The sequence below is a fragment of the Cervus canadensis genome, chromosome 28 (assembly GCF_019320065.1).
Source record: "Cervus canadensis isolate Bull #8, Minnesota chromosome 28, ASM1932006v1, whole genome shotgun sequence".
Lineage (NCBI taxonomy): Eukaryota > Metazoa > Chordata > Mammalia > Artiodactyla > Cervidae > Cervus > Cervus canadensis.
The window spans coordinates 3,010,435-3,024,328 of NC_057413.1; the positions used below are offsets into that span (position 1 = coordinate 3,010,435).

General features: G+C 51.3%; 1 protein-coding gene across 6 annotated transcripts in view; it reads left to right on the forward strand.

Annotated features, from left to right (window-relative positions):
• Nucleotides 1–13,894, forward strand: part of FARS2 (phenylalanyl-tRNA synthetase 2, mitochondrial) — a 289,442-nt gene that overhangs the window by 187,504 nt on the left and 88,044 nt on the right. For all 6 annotated transcript variants that reach the window (XM_043450463.1, XM_043450461.1, XM_043450460.1 and 3 more), the window contains one exon: nt 1,063–1,214. In XM_043450463.1, the coding sequence (XP_043306398.1) occupies nt 1,063–1,214 (152 nt within the window). The remainder of the gene's footprint in view (nt 1–1,062; nt 1,215–13,894) is intronic.

A 13,894-nucleotide genomic window follows, 5' to 3' on the forward strand; every position in this document is an offset into this window, starting at 1 on the left:
ATGTTCGTTTGAAATGTGTGTTCCGAACCAATGCTTTTGTTTGACAGCTTTATTGATGTTGCAAGTTGAGATCATTTATATTTGAGTACTTGATTCTTCAGAGGTTTTTCTGTTTAAAAAGTTTTCTACTTTTTCTAATCAGTGGTTCATCAGGGGGTTTATAGTGATATCAGGCTTAGTGTAAATCAATTTATAAACTTCTAACAAATTTATAGCTTTAGTAGATATTTCCTTAGTTGTATAGATTTCATAGGTATATAATGAAGCATTTAAGGAGACATTTTTTATTGTGGCAGTAATTTACAGACCTCCGTCATGACTATCTATGCACATGTGTATATATATATGAGTAATATGTAGATATATATTTGTGATGTATGTGTTTAAGCTGTGTAAACAAATTTGGTAATTTCTAAAAATACCTAATTTTAAATGTGTATCCAATATTATGAACTAGTTAGTGACCCCTGATAAACTGGGAAAAGAGTGAGATAAAATGGAGGAATGACTACATTTGTGTCTATCACATCCTTAGAAGCATAATTTGAAAAATAACTCCCGACATAATTAACAATTAGAAATATTCCCTTAATAATTAGAAATACTAACAAATAATGACATTACTAATTGAAATATCAATTCTGACAGGCCCTTACTTATTTCTCTATTAAAATGGCTTCCTCAAAGTATCACAGGAAGTTAATGAATTGCTTGTTAATTAAATGTGAACTTTTCTCCTCTAGTTTTCAAATGGAAAAAAAAACTGATGTATGATGTATTCAAATTGCTTTATACTAAATTGAACATTAATGGCAATATAAATAAAATATATGGTAATGTCACACATGAATGTGATAAGGATCTGCAGTATTCCTAATGGAATTTGCTAATTTCGGATACTGACTTATCTTTTAAGTTCGTTTTGTTCCTGAACATTCAAGTGCTGAAGCAATGTCTTGCCAGCATTTTCTAACTAGCCCAAGCGAAACCTGCCCTGAAAACACTCAAACATTGACATCCAACTTACAAATCAGTCTGTCTTTTCTTCTCTCGTTTCATTAGCCTCTCAGCAAATACCCTGCTGTGATCAACGATATCTCCTTCTGGCTACCTTGCGAGAATTACACGGAGAATGATTTCTATGACTTAGTCCGAACAATTGGAGGAGACCTGGTGGAAAAAGTTGATCTTATAGACAAGTTTGAACATCCAAAGTAAGTAAAAAAAAAAAAAGCCCTCTCTGGCTTATCCATTTTTGTTTCTCTGTGGCAAATGGCATGTGGGAATATGTAATGGAGTTCTGCTGCAATGTAGTGTAAGAGACAAATGTGATCTGAATTTATAGTGAACCTTTGGCATGTCCGAAAACTCTTTTGTATCCGTACTTTCTGAAAATCTTTCTAAGATGCGTTTTTCCTCTTTCCTGCCTTAGTAAACAAAGGATATTAAACAGAAGGTTTTTAAGATCTTGGAGTTTTCTGGTGTTGTTTTGAGAAGCGATATCTTATCCTCTCACATTCCAGGCACCGAGGAAATGAAGCTGAAAGAGCAGTTTGTGGCAGGAAAGCTGTTTTGTTCGTCTCTCTGAACGTTTATTAAGCACATACCACACGCCAAGACCCGTGTTACGCCCTAGGAGTTCAGTGTGCGTCTAGAAGTCTGCTCAAGGACTGGGGGAGGCAGTATCCCAAGCTCCTGCATGTTCAGCACTGTGTCTCCGTTTATGCAGTACTTCACTGGCAGCCTGGTCGGACAGAAGGTCCTTGTCTTCACCCACTTTTGCGGGGAGCAGGGTCTCATAAATGTTGCTCAGTTGTCTTCTCAAATTGAAGTCGATATAAAGAAGTTTGAGGCCAGGCTTGACCTTTTTTTTCTTTTCTTCCTAAAGAATTCTTTGTCTTTAAAGTTTAATAACCGTGTCAGGATCCCTCTCGGGTGTGACCTGCTCTTGCTGCTCTGTGAACCCTTGTCTCTCTCTAATCAAGGTGTGCTGCCTCCTGGGTCTCAGGAAAGTTTTCTTGAATCATATCAACAAGGATCTCTCCTGACCCCTCATTCGGGGATCCATACATGCTCTCCAGCCCTCCTCTGTCGCCACCTCAGGCTGCTGTTTTTCCCTCTGATGTTTGAAAAAATCTCTCTCTCCACTTGGTCTTGGGTGCTCCCTCCACCGTTACCTTCTCCCCCACCCCCGTCTTCTCTGGTCTCTCCTTGCCCACATTCCGATTCAGTTATTCTGTCCCACACCCACCTTTTCTGAGTTCTTCAAGCTCATATTTCAGTTCTCCCTGTTTTCTTCCTGTCTCTTCCCAGAGTCATTTCTGCTTTGTGATTTTTCCTTCTTAGATAAATTGCTTCATTTGGTTTTTAAAATTCACTGCAAAATACTTGGCCAGAAATTTCATGTGACCCAACGGCAACATTTTTCTCTGATTCCCGTCAGTAAGTTTTTCTGCCGTTTCCCTCTTTTTTCCTTCCCTGTATTTTAGTTAGTGCATCAGTGATGTGCGTGTGATTGCTTTTTGTCCCTCATATTTGAATGCGTTGGATTTTCGGAACCAACTCTTTGCACGAGGTTGAGGGCTGAGCCGGGGGTCTTTGACATCTTGTGAGTGACACACCCCCCAGTCCTGATTATTGCAAGTCAGCGCCCTTTGGTGGAAACCTTCAGCTTCTGTGAAAACAACTCTGGGTTGTTAGGCCGCTTTGTCGTCAGGACAGAGTCCCTCATGGTGACTCCTCAGGACAAAGGGATTTATTTAGGGTACGCCTAAGTCAGGGCTGAAGGCTACTCAGACCAAGGCAGGTCTGAGGCCAGAGACCCTCTGCATCTCAGCGCTTCCCTCAGTTAAACACACATTCGTGTCTCCGCCCCTCGCTGCCTCAGCCCGTCCTCTCTTTGATACCAGCACCAGTCCTGGGGGAGGCAGGCCCACTGAGCAAACCGTCACCCCCTGTGCTGGGCGGAGCCCTGCGCACCAGGCTGCTTCCTGGGGTCTGAGCAGGCTGTGGACGAGCCGCCGTTGGTTCCAGAACCTATAGTTGGTCTAGTCTGGGGGCCGCTCTAAACCGCCTGCCCCCTGCTTCCAGGCAAGAGCATTGTCAGCAGAGGGGCTCATTGCGCGGTTTCAGAACTGGCATAGGGACACTCCCGTCCTCCTCTCAGTCCTCCCCTCCTCCTCCCATCCTCCTCCCAGTCCTCCCCTCCCCCCTCCTCCCATCCTCCTCTCAGTCCTCCCCTCCCCTCCTCCTCCCATCCTCCTCTCAGTCCTCTCCTCCCCTCTTCCTCCCAGTCCTCCCCTCTTCCTCCTGTCCTCCTCCCAGTCCTCTCCTCCCCTCCTCCTCCGAGTCCTCCCCTCCCCCCTCCTCCCATCCTCCTCCCAGTCCTCCCCTCTTCCTCCCGTCCTCCTCCCAATCCTCCCCTCCCCTCCTCCTCCCATCCTCCTCCCAGTCCTCCCCTCCCCTCCTCCTCCCGTCCTCCTCCCAGTCCTCCCCTCCCCTCCTCCTCCCTGGCCGCCCGGCCGCCTCCACCTGCAGGACTCCCTGCTTGCCCCTGGCCACTGGCTCGGTCTCATTCTAGTCTTCAGCTGCCGGCCTGCTGATTGATGCAGGCTCCGCGGGGGCCCAGGGCCCCGGGCCTCCTTCCACCCGCCCTCAGTGTTCTCAGGGGTGGAAGGAGGCTTGCTGCCTCGTGGCTGTTGGGTGCCTACCCATCCTCCTTCCCTCCCTCGAGGGGCTTTTATTCCATGACCGGAGGTGGTTTATGGCATTGGAAGGCGAGGCCGTGTGGTTTGGTGGAAAGAGCTGGGAGCTGGGTGCCCTGATTTCCACGTTTCTGCATTCTAATACCTGGTCCCAGGCCGCCGGGCCGCAGTCTCCTTCCTCTGCCCACTTGGGAGCTTGGATACCATCTTTCAGTGGTTGCTGCAAACACAAGATGAGCCCGTCTGTGTGACATGCTTTGAAAATCTCCGCGTTCTGAAATAATCGCTATGTGGTCGAGTATCAACCAGTAACTTCCACAGTCAACCCATCTTGTTCCTGTAAGACAGAGGACGACCTCAGTACAGTGAGTCCGCTCGGGTTTGGCGGTCGGTCCAGATGATGAAGCTGTGATTCTAGAGAGAAGAGAATGAGGCTTCAGCGTGTCCTTCTGAAATGGTGCCTGGTCTTCCCGCAACTTGAGGAGTAAATTTTTAATCAGAAAGAAAAAAAAAATACAAATACTTCGTTCAGCAGCGTGGATGCTGGCAGGCAGGGCTCCATTATCCACAGGAATGGTCTCTGGGCTGTATGCCGAGGCGATGCTGTGGGCACTGGCAGCGGGTGGCTGACATCTCTGGTCTCATTTCTAGAGACAGAGCTGAGTAAGCGCAGTTACCGGAACTTAAAGATGGGCTGGCAGTGAGAAGCCTGCTTCAGCTAATCTTGGGAGAGCGCGTCAGAAGACATGTCCCCTTGAAATAGTCTTCGAGCAGTGCCAAGGAGACAGCCTTAGACCTCCACTGGCTGCTCGCCCTTCCCTCATTTTTATTGCAAGGCTGGTGGCATGAGTATAAGAATGTCTATTGTTGTGGCTCGGGAAAGCAGTTCTAAGAAAACTATTTTTAGCCTGGTATTTCTTTTCCCCGATCCCATCCCTCCCCTCCGTCCCCACGCCTTCTTTCTGAAGCAGCCTGGGAGAGGTATATTCTCTCACCATCACAGGGCAGCCCTGCTGGCCCCCAGCGGGAGACACTATAGTACACAATTAGTTCAGTCCCCGCACCCCTCCTCTTCTGCCGCGTCCCCCAGGACCTCGCCATTTGCGGGAGGATTCTTGGGGCTCACCTGCAGGCTGACCTGACCCCAGAGGAGCAGCCGTGCATAGAGCAGGGAGGGCCCTGAGTGCCTGCTGGATGCCGGCGAGGCGGGGCCAGCCCATCCCCAGCCACCTGCCACGTCACCCCGCACCTCTGTGGAAACTAGCCAGGAAGCCCCTCTCTCCTCCGGACTTGCAGTTGGCACTCTTCAGCGAGTTCTCCGGCAGTGTCTGTGCTCAGCATCTTGTGCACCATTTTGTAAGTGTGGAGAGCGAATGCCCTCTTTCTAAGACGCAGGCAAGTGTGCCTCACACCCCTTCGTGGTGCCCGGTCCCACCCCGACAGTAGTGGTCAGAGGGATGCCAGGTAAGACATGCACCCAGGGCAGCGTGTGTGGGGACAGGTCTCTGTCGTGCTCGCAGGGGTGGAATGAGGAGCAGAACTCCCCTCTCATCATGGGCGGTTAAGAGAAAGGCTTTCTATCATTTGGGTCTTTAAAGTTGTTATCTCAGTTCACAAGGTCACTTCTTTCCACTGTTCAGTTCAGTCTTTGCAACCCCATGGACTGTAGCATGCCAGGCCTCCCTGTCCATCACCAAGTCCCAGAGTTTACTCAAACTCATGTCCGTTGAGTTGGTGATGCCATCCAACCATCTCATCCTCTGTCGTCCCCTTCTTTTCCTGCCCTCAATCTTTCCCAGCATCAAGGTCTTTTCCAATGAGTCAACTCTTCGCATGAGGTGGCCAAAGTATTGGAGTTTCAGCTTCAGCATCAGTCCTTCCAATGAACACCCAGGACTGATCTCCTTTAGGATGGACTGGTTGGATCTCCTTGCAGTCCAAGGGACTCTCAAGAGTCTTCTCCAACACCACAGTTCAAAAGCACCAATTCTTCGGCGCTCAGCTTTCTTTATGGTCCAACTCTCACATCCACACATGACCACTGGAAAACCGTAGCCTTGACTTTCTAACGGCTGCCACCCAGATGAATGCCCAGGGGCCGCGGTGGGAGTCGGCCCTCCCCCGCCCCCCCACTGCCAGTCCCCCTGTTTGTCACCTCACTTTTCACACCCCATGGACACTCGGGCCCTGTGTGCCGCGGTCCTCAGAGTTGGTGATGTTGTCCTGGCGACCACGAGGCGCATGAATCCAAATGCAGCCTGAGAATTGTGCGGAGCATCACCATGCCCTTATCCTCACTAGAGAGTTGGGAGCTGAGTCTCTAAGGATGGGTGTGTATTTGTAAGGGTCTCCGCGATACACAGGTGAGACCTGTTTGAGTCAGTCGTCAAAACTTCAGATCTCCGAGCAGCAGAGATGCCCCGCCAACCTGGGCCTCACCTGGCTGGCCTCTTGTGCCCCCAGCGCCTCTTGGCCCCAGTTAACCCTGGGCTGGGCTGGGACCTGCTGGCCAGGGTGGTTCCAGGCAGCTGACTCCAGGGTCTCCTGGAGACTTGCTTTCCTCAACTTGGTCAATCTGAGGCTCCAGCAGCAGACAGGAGGATGCACCAGAGAAGGCAGGGGGCAACCACCTATAGGAGGAGGGGCCCCTCCAGGGGGAAGGACCGGTGGTGTGCACAGGTGGGCCCAGTGGTCCCGCCATCGGGGCGTCTGCCTTTAGGGGTGTTGGTAGCGGCCCTGGCAGTCAGGAGCAGGTGGAAGTGTGCAGCAGGGCAGACCAGCAGTCACAGAGCCGGGCTTTGGGACAGCCATCCAGCCAAGTGTGGAGGAGAGCCGAGCTCAGGCTGGCCAGGGGGAGCATGGAGGCCGCTCCTGGGGTGGGAGCCCCAGATGTTGGGGCAGAGTCCTCCCAGGATTGTCTGCATATTCTGCTGGGCCCTGCTAGCCCAGGGCTCCTGCGGGTCCCCCTCAGAGGTGGAGTCTGGTTCTGAGTCCAGAACGGGGCAGAATCTGAGACGTGAGGGGTAGGGGGACACGGGGAACAGTGGGATTAGAAAACCCAGGGGGCGAAGCCGGTGTTTGTGGGAGCTTCCGTCTCTTTGTTTCGCTTGGTTTTAGTAGTCCATAGCGTCACTGTGATCATTGGTTCAGGTGTAGTTTGAAGTCAGAGAGGGTGTTATCATCAAGGGAATCTGATCGGGGTCTAGTGAGAAGAGAGCAAGGTAGAATGTCCTGAGAGTCCCGTGAAGGAGACAAGGACGCCCCAAGGCGTCCCCATCACCGGGCCTCTTGTGACTCAGATGCTGGGGATGTGAGCAAAGGGGCTTCCGTTCCCGCCGTCCCCTGCTGTCCCCCCACCTGCTCACACGCATCTCTGTCTCCAGCAGAGCCCCCTTGGGGTGTTCTGGAAGCCCCAGAGGGTGTCTCATGCGTGTTCACAAACCAGCTCACCCCACTGGACATGGTGTGACCACCATCGCGTCCCCGCGGCTCCTGGCTGGGCGTGGGCAGTCCTGCGCGGCCCCGGCCGGCTCGCCATTGAGCTGTGGAGCCCTGAGGTGCTCTGCGTGTTCCAGGCTTGTGCACAGTTGGTCCCCCCGCCCCACTGGTGTCATGCTTGTCACCTCTGTCTGAGCCCAGTCTCCCCACCGGCTGCGCAGAGAACCGCCCCCCCCCCCCATGTCCTGCCCTGGTCTTTTCCCTTCAGGTAACAGCAAACAAGGGCCGGGGATTCTGGGTCGGTCCTAAGTCTCATTTACACGGATGTCTTTTCCATGCGTGCACAATTCAGAGATGAGGACAAAATCCACAGAATGCCAATCGCCTTCCAGAACTGTTTTGTAGGATGTCGCATGTGTAGTATTTCTCAGAGGAGAAAGAACACTTCACAGAAGTGCTTGAAGTCTGTGTTTGAGAGATGTGGCCACTGTTCTTAGTCCTCTCCTGCTCCCGAAAGGAAGTGGCAATAGTAAGATGAGGAAGGAAGCTAGTCTTGGAAATTAGGCAGGTGAAATATCTGTACCGGAGATGACAGCGGAGGTCTAGATGTGTACACAAAGGTTTACCAGAATAATGTCTTACCTTGTGCTATGCGTAGTCGCTCAGTCATGTCTGACTCTTTGCAACCCCACGAATTGTAACCCACCAGGCTCCTCTGTTCATGGGGATTCTCCAGGCAAGAATACTAGAGTGGGTTGCCATGCCCTCCTCCAGGGGATCTTTCCAACCCAGGGATTGAACCCAGGTCTCCCACATTGCAGGTGGATTCTTTACCATCTGAGCCACCAGGGAAATCCATCTCTTATCCTAGCGTTCATTAAATATGGTAATTTCTCCTGGATCGTCTGTCTAGTAATGCAACCAGTGTGCAAGTTTTGAAATTCTATGGTTACAATAGAAGAAGCATTTCTAGCACATTCTTCTGTTTTAGCAACTGCTCCATCACCTTATATTTATACATTTTTCCATTCTTGCACTGTAAATCAGTGTCAAGCGCTAGGTCTTGAACTTTCTACTCTCTTTGGCATTTAGAACAAAGTACTCACTTAAGAAATTTTGATGAAATTGATTCATCATAAAGAAAAAGAAAGAAAATCTCTACGTTATTTTTCAGGATATAACTGACACCCCTTTCCACGTAGACCAAAAACACACCCCAGTTGGTAACATTTTCTGGTTAAATGACCAGAACCTTACCTCTCAGTTACAATGGTTTCTTTTCTTACAGGAGAGAAACGTGGGGTGTGGATTGCTATATAGAAACAAGAATTAGGTTGCAATAAGGTGGGATGTGAGTGAACCACTGGTTTAAAAATAGTGTAGTTTGGACCAAATATTCAGATAGAGGAAAGGAAAGAAAGAAGGGGGAGGGGGGGACAGTTTCGTGAAGAAGGTTGGTCATATCCTGTATAAAATACATTTTGAAACTCTGAGCTCCCAGGATCAGGAAGCTGATGGGGGGGGTGTTAGAAGTATGCAGATTATCCACGGTTACCTAGGAAACCCCTCTTCTAATTGGAAGAGGAGCGATCACAAGGCAGGAAAGAAATTCAAGGGGTCAGATTAGGGCGAGTTCATGCGTATGTCTGTTTTTGCCGTAACGCGAGGAACGAGGGACGTCTATGAAGGAAGGTGGCATGAAGAGAAAAGCTGCCTGCTCGGGGAAGGTGGAGAAGCTCCCACCTCCTGAAAGTGGCGCTCCCAAACCGTGATGCCCCGCGCTGTCCTGCCCAGGGTGACAGGAGAAGTGGGCCCCGGCCCCCTTTCCCGGAAGCCTTGGCCCCCTTTTCCGGAAGCCCCGGTCCCCTTTCCCGGAAGCCTTGGCCCCCTTTTCCGGAAGCCCCGGTCCCCTTTCCCAGAAGCCCCTGCGTCCCTTTCCCGGAAACCCCGGCCCCGTCTCCCGGAAGCCTTGCCTCCCTGCACGCAGCCTCGAAAGGGCAGCTGGCGCACCAGCCCGGCGGGACTCTGCCCTTAGACCCGGTAGACCCGGCCGGCTGGTCCAGAGAGGAGCACCTCACAAAACTGGGCCAATGGGCCTCTTCTCCATCTCGTTTGGGTGGAAAACTAGAGAGAACTTGGGCTATGAGGGGTCTTGCCGGGAACCGTCGCTGGCCGTGTTTCCTGCAGTGTAGACGGCAGAGAGCGAGCGGAGGAAGCAGCCGAGAAGAGAGGCGGAAGGCGGATGCCGGCGGAGCGGGTCCTGGTCCGCCGTGGTGCGGAGCCCTGGCTGCACCGACCCTTCCCCGGTCCTTCCTCAGACTCCATAAACCACTGTAACTCCCGGCATGTAAGGTCCTTGGATGTGGGTTTTCATTACTGGAGACCAGGTGAGTTCCAGAAACTTTGGGCCCTGGAAGCGGGCAAGAAGGCAGAGGAAGCAGGCTGAAGCCAGCATCGTCCTAGTCAGAGGACGTGGAGCAGCGCGGAGAGGAGCTGTGGCCGCCTTGGGCTCTCGGTGTTTCTGTTAAGTGCAAGCTTGAAGTGGCTCTTCTTCTCCTCTGAGCTGGAGTGGCTAAAAATGAACGCCGTCTGGGTGAGACTTATTCGTTCCAGGGAACCTGCACTGAACACTTACCGCAGGGGCGCCACCGCGCTGTCTATGAGTCTAGTGGTCCAGAAATATCAAAGCGATTTTTAGAAACGAGAAACTGTCCTCAAGGAGCTCACAGTCTGATAGCAGGTCTGTGCAGATGATGTTTGCAGTCATCCCTGTGCCTTCAAGGGTCTTGAATGGGCGGTGCACCACCATGGTTTCAAAGAAGGGCTGCGTCTCACGTTGCCTTAAGTGCTCAAGCAACTTTGCAGATCGTGGTTCAGCGGAGTCTAGAAGGCAAACAGGATTTAGATATGGAAGGGGCAAGGGCAGAGGGGGCGGCTTGCCCAAAGAGTGGAAGACGGAGGTGGGAGAGGAGTTCAGACTGACCAGCGTGCAGGGCGCACGGGCTGGGGAAGGGACTGTGCTTGGGGGTGAGACCTGTCTCAAAGGCCCTTAACTTCCTTATAAAGGCGTGGACTTTCTCGTCCAGCATGTGGGAAGTCCCTGAGCTCGTTCAGTGGTTTGCAGTTTATGAAGGATTTTCCATCTTGCCTGTGGCCAGGGGTGAGGTTGATCATAGGAGAAAGATGTATTGGATTGGCCAGAAAGTTCGTTCAGGCGTTCATGTACCATCTTGTGGGAAAAACCAAATGAATGTTTTGGCCAACCCAGTAGAAGCGTGTGTGCATAGTCTGTGAGAAGAGATGAGTCCTTGGTGAGGGGCGGGGGGCGGGGGGATCCTTGTAGGAAGAAGCTGGCTGATGGGGGAGATATTCAGGGTCTGAATCTACAGGGAAGGTGAGCCCGTTCCAGGGGGGGACCATGGGGGCGGGGGAGTAAACACAGCCCCTGGCCCGTGGGACTCGAAGGACAGAGGCTGACCAGGCCAAGGGAGGGGAGGAGGGAGCGGCCTTTGGAGGAGGCGATTTGATTACTTTGCACCTCTTGGGCTGAGAGGGGACACACAGCCAAGCTGACGGGAGAGCCCCCGGAGGGAGGCCAGGTTTAGCACCCACACTAATCCTGTGGGACTAGGACGAGGCGAGAGCCCTGGGGAAGACCTTGGGGGCGCGGAGAGGGAGGGCGGGGTTCGGAGGGACGGCCAGAGCCGCGGTGGTGGGGGAACCACAGGACGAGCCCCTGAGAGGAGCCACCGTCCAGGAGGCGGCGCCAGGGCCTCGTGAGGGGCTGTGGGAACTGCGGTTCAGAAAACCTTTCGGATCATCCCGTTTCTTCACTGTTCCTGCCCCCCACCCCGTGCCTTCACTTAGATTTATTCCACAAGCGTTCCTGATAAGAGGATGCGTGATGTGGACACGCTGAGGGTGGACGGGCTGCAGAGAACCAGGGGCTGAGGGGGACGCACTGCAGAGAACCAGAGGCTGTGCTCAGGTCCGCTCCCTGGCCCTGCCCCTCGCAGCTGTGTGTCTGGCTGTTCCCTCTGAAGCAGTGCTGCAGGAAGTTTCTGTTTCCCGTCACCCCACATTTGTCTTCCTTCCCTGCTTGGTTCAGTTAAAGGATCGAGTGAGGCTGCTGGAGGACCTGCTCCAGGCGCTCCGAGAGCAGAGGCTGTGCGTACACAGTGGTTTGCAACCCTCCACCCGGCGCCAGGGGATCCTCCGAACACAAGCTTCCCCAGGTTCATTTAAAGGGCTGCAGTCAGTGTATTCAGCTCAGGAAAAGGTATGGCCTGAAAACTAGGACCTAAGCATATGAGCAGGATTTAGAATTTAAATGATACTTTGATCAGCATTTCTGGAAATGGCACAGGAAGGAAACACTCCTTGAGGTCTCATGTCCTTCTGGGTGCGTCTGTGCAGCAGGGTCTGCTCACCCCTGTGGGGGTGGCCTCCTCCGGATGGCGGCAAGTCCACTTGGGGGACAGGGTTCTAGAAGTCAGCCGCACACCTCCACTCACCTCCCAAACCTGAAACAGCCGCCCCACAGAGAGCGGACAGGAGGACAGAAGTGGGAGGGACATACAGGGAAAGCGGAGAAGACTCCGTTATATTTAGGATGCGATTTTTTTTTGACCTAGAGTCAATCAATGAATACCTAGATATTGAACCTCTCCCTTTCAGGATTCCTCCGGCAAGAAAATCTGTTTAAATATGAATCCCAAATCATGTCATCTCATGTCTGCCGCAGGAATATAGCTGGCAGTATTAAACAGACCAAGCCCTCGAGAAGCCTAGTCTGAACAGAAGCTATTCTTGGCATTGTTTAAGTAAAGGAGATCAACACAGATATTCAAGATGGAAAAATCCTAATAGTTAGTAGGAAACCAGAATTCACGGTCCCTCCAACCTTCGAAGCAGAGCAAGTGTTCCTCAGGAAACAGACGTGTCTTAGAGGTTTCAGCAGGGTCCCCCAGGGGTGGTGGGGACCCCTCCTTCACGCCCCACAGCTGGCATGGAGCCCCGCTTCCTGCCTGGATGTCCCCCTGCTGACCGCTCTGCTTGCCCAGTGGCTGGACCAGGTGCAGGGTGAAGTCCGACTCTAACATAGGACCCAGTTTACACATTGATATATTGTAATCATGCTGTTTTACTATTTTTAACAATACTTTTACTTACTAAATAGGTTTTCTGCTTATTGCAATACAAGGGGGATTTTTTTTTTCCTTTTAGCTCATGCCATAATGTAAAAATGGCAAGGCAGTTATTGTACTCATAACGGCGGATTTGTTTAATTAAAATTACATTCAAAAAAAAAAAATTACATTCAGTCGTGCTGACACTCTCATAAGCAACTGTGAAAAATACCTATTATGATCTGTTGATATGCTGCCTTGAGCGGCTAATAATTGTAGTTAGAAGGAGGTTTTGCTTCTTTATCATCAGTAAACTTGAACATTCAAGTTTGAAAGGAGCGGTATTAATAATTTTAAACTTTTATATTTGTTTATCAGTTGGGCCTTTGCATTGTGTTTTAAAATCAGCCCCTCCACCCGTCCCCCAGTGAAGAGAAGGCAACTGTTTCTGTTAAATATCACATGGGAGTGTTTGGTGGAAAAGCAGGTTTGAACAGTCCCCAGCAGATGTGGGGGCGGGGCGCCCTCACGGGTGTCCCTGGTGCTCCTGAGACTGCTCAGGGTTCCCGGAGCTCGGTCGGCCTGCAGAGGATGCATGATGTGGTTGTGTCTTACTCCATCTCATTTCTTGCCACGTCCCGGGAGGAGTGGACCGTGTGTCGCAGGGGGCCGGCGGGCCTCATGGAGCAGCACGTGGGCCCTTGCAGGGGCTGGCACGAACGTTTACAGCGTTAACTACTGTTGGCGGTGGGGGCGAAATCCTAGTGCTGGGTTTTCTTCTGGGGGAAACTCACTGTAATTGAAAGGAAGCACTGACTACACACCGAGAATGGCACAGCTTCCCGTTGCAAAGTGTGTGTGTTGTGTTACGTGTATAGTTAGACTCGTGCTCGTAAGAGACACCTAATTGCTTGATGAAAATGAGCAACAAAGCTGCTTTCATACGGTCTACTTGTTTTGGATTGGAAGACCAGGAAAGAAAGTTGAGAATATTACGAAAGAAAAAAACATGTGATGGGCTTTGAGATCTGAGAAGGAATTATTTTAACACCATAAGAAGAAATTGCAGTATACTTTTTTTTCCTGAGCACAATAAATGCTCTAGGATGTAAGCAGTGTGACGTTTTTTGATAGAAGAAATGGGAAGAAATGCCGGACCTTGCACCCAGCGCATCTGTAAGGCAGTATCTGATGAGACTTCCATTGTGGACAGGCCCAGCGTCTGTGTTACTCAGCTGAGATTCAGTCCAAAAGTGGACCCTGTAGAGTCTTCATTCCAACACTTTGCTTTCTGATTTGGAATTCAGCGCGCAGCCGATCTGGTGGTGTCGTTGACTGAAAGATCGTTGCTGTCAGTGTTCATGAAACAAGAGAGACCGGTCATTTTTAGGAGGTGGCACGATTCTGCCATCCTCTATTGGTGTTTTAAAATCTATTTCATGATAAAGTAGTCTCCAGAGCACATCAACCATTAGATGTCTATTTTAGACATTTATTGTTCCACCAACTTATAAAAATCCCTGTGGCATGAATGGGCGACTCATGCAGGGGCCCGAGGGCACTGGGGATGGGGGGGGGTGCCCCTGGGCAGTACGTGCAGCGGTGAGGCTGCCTGCGGAGCCG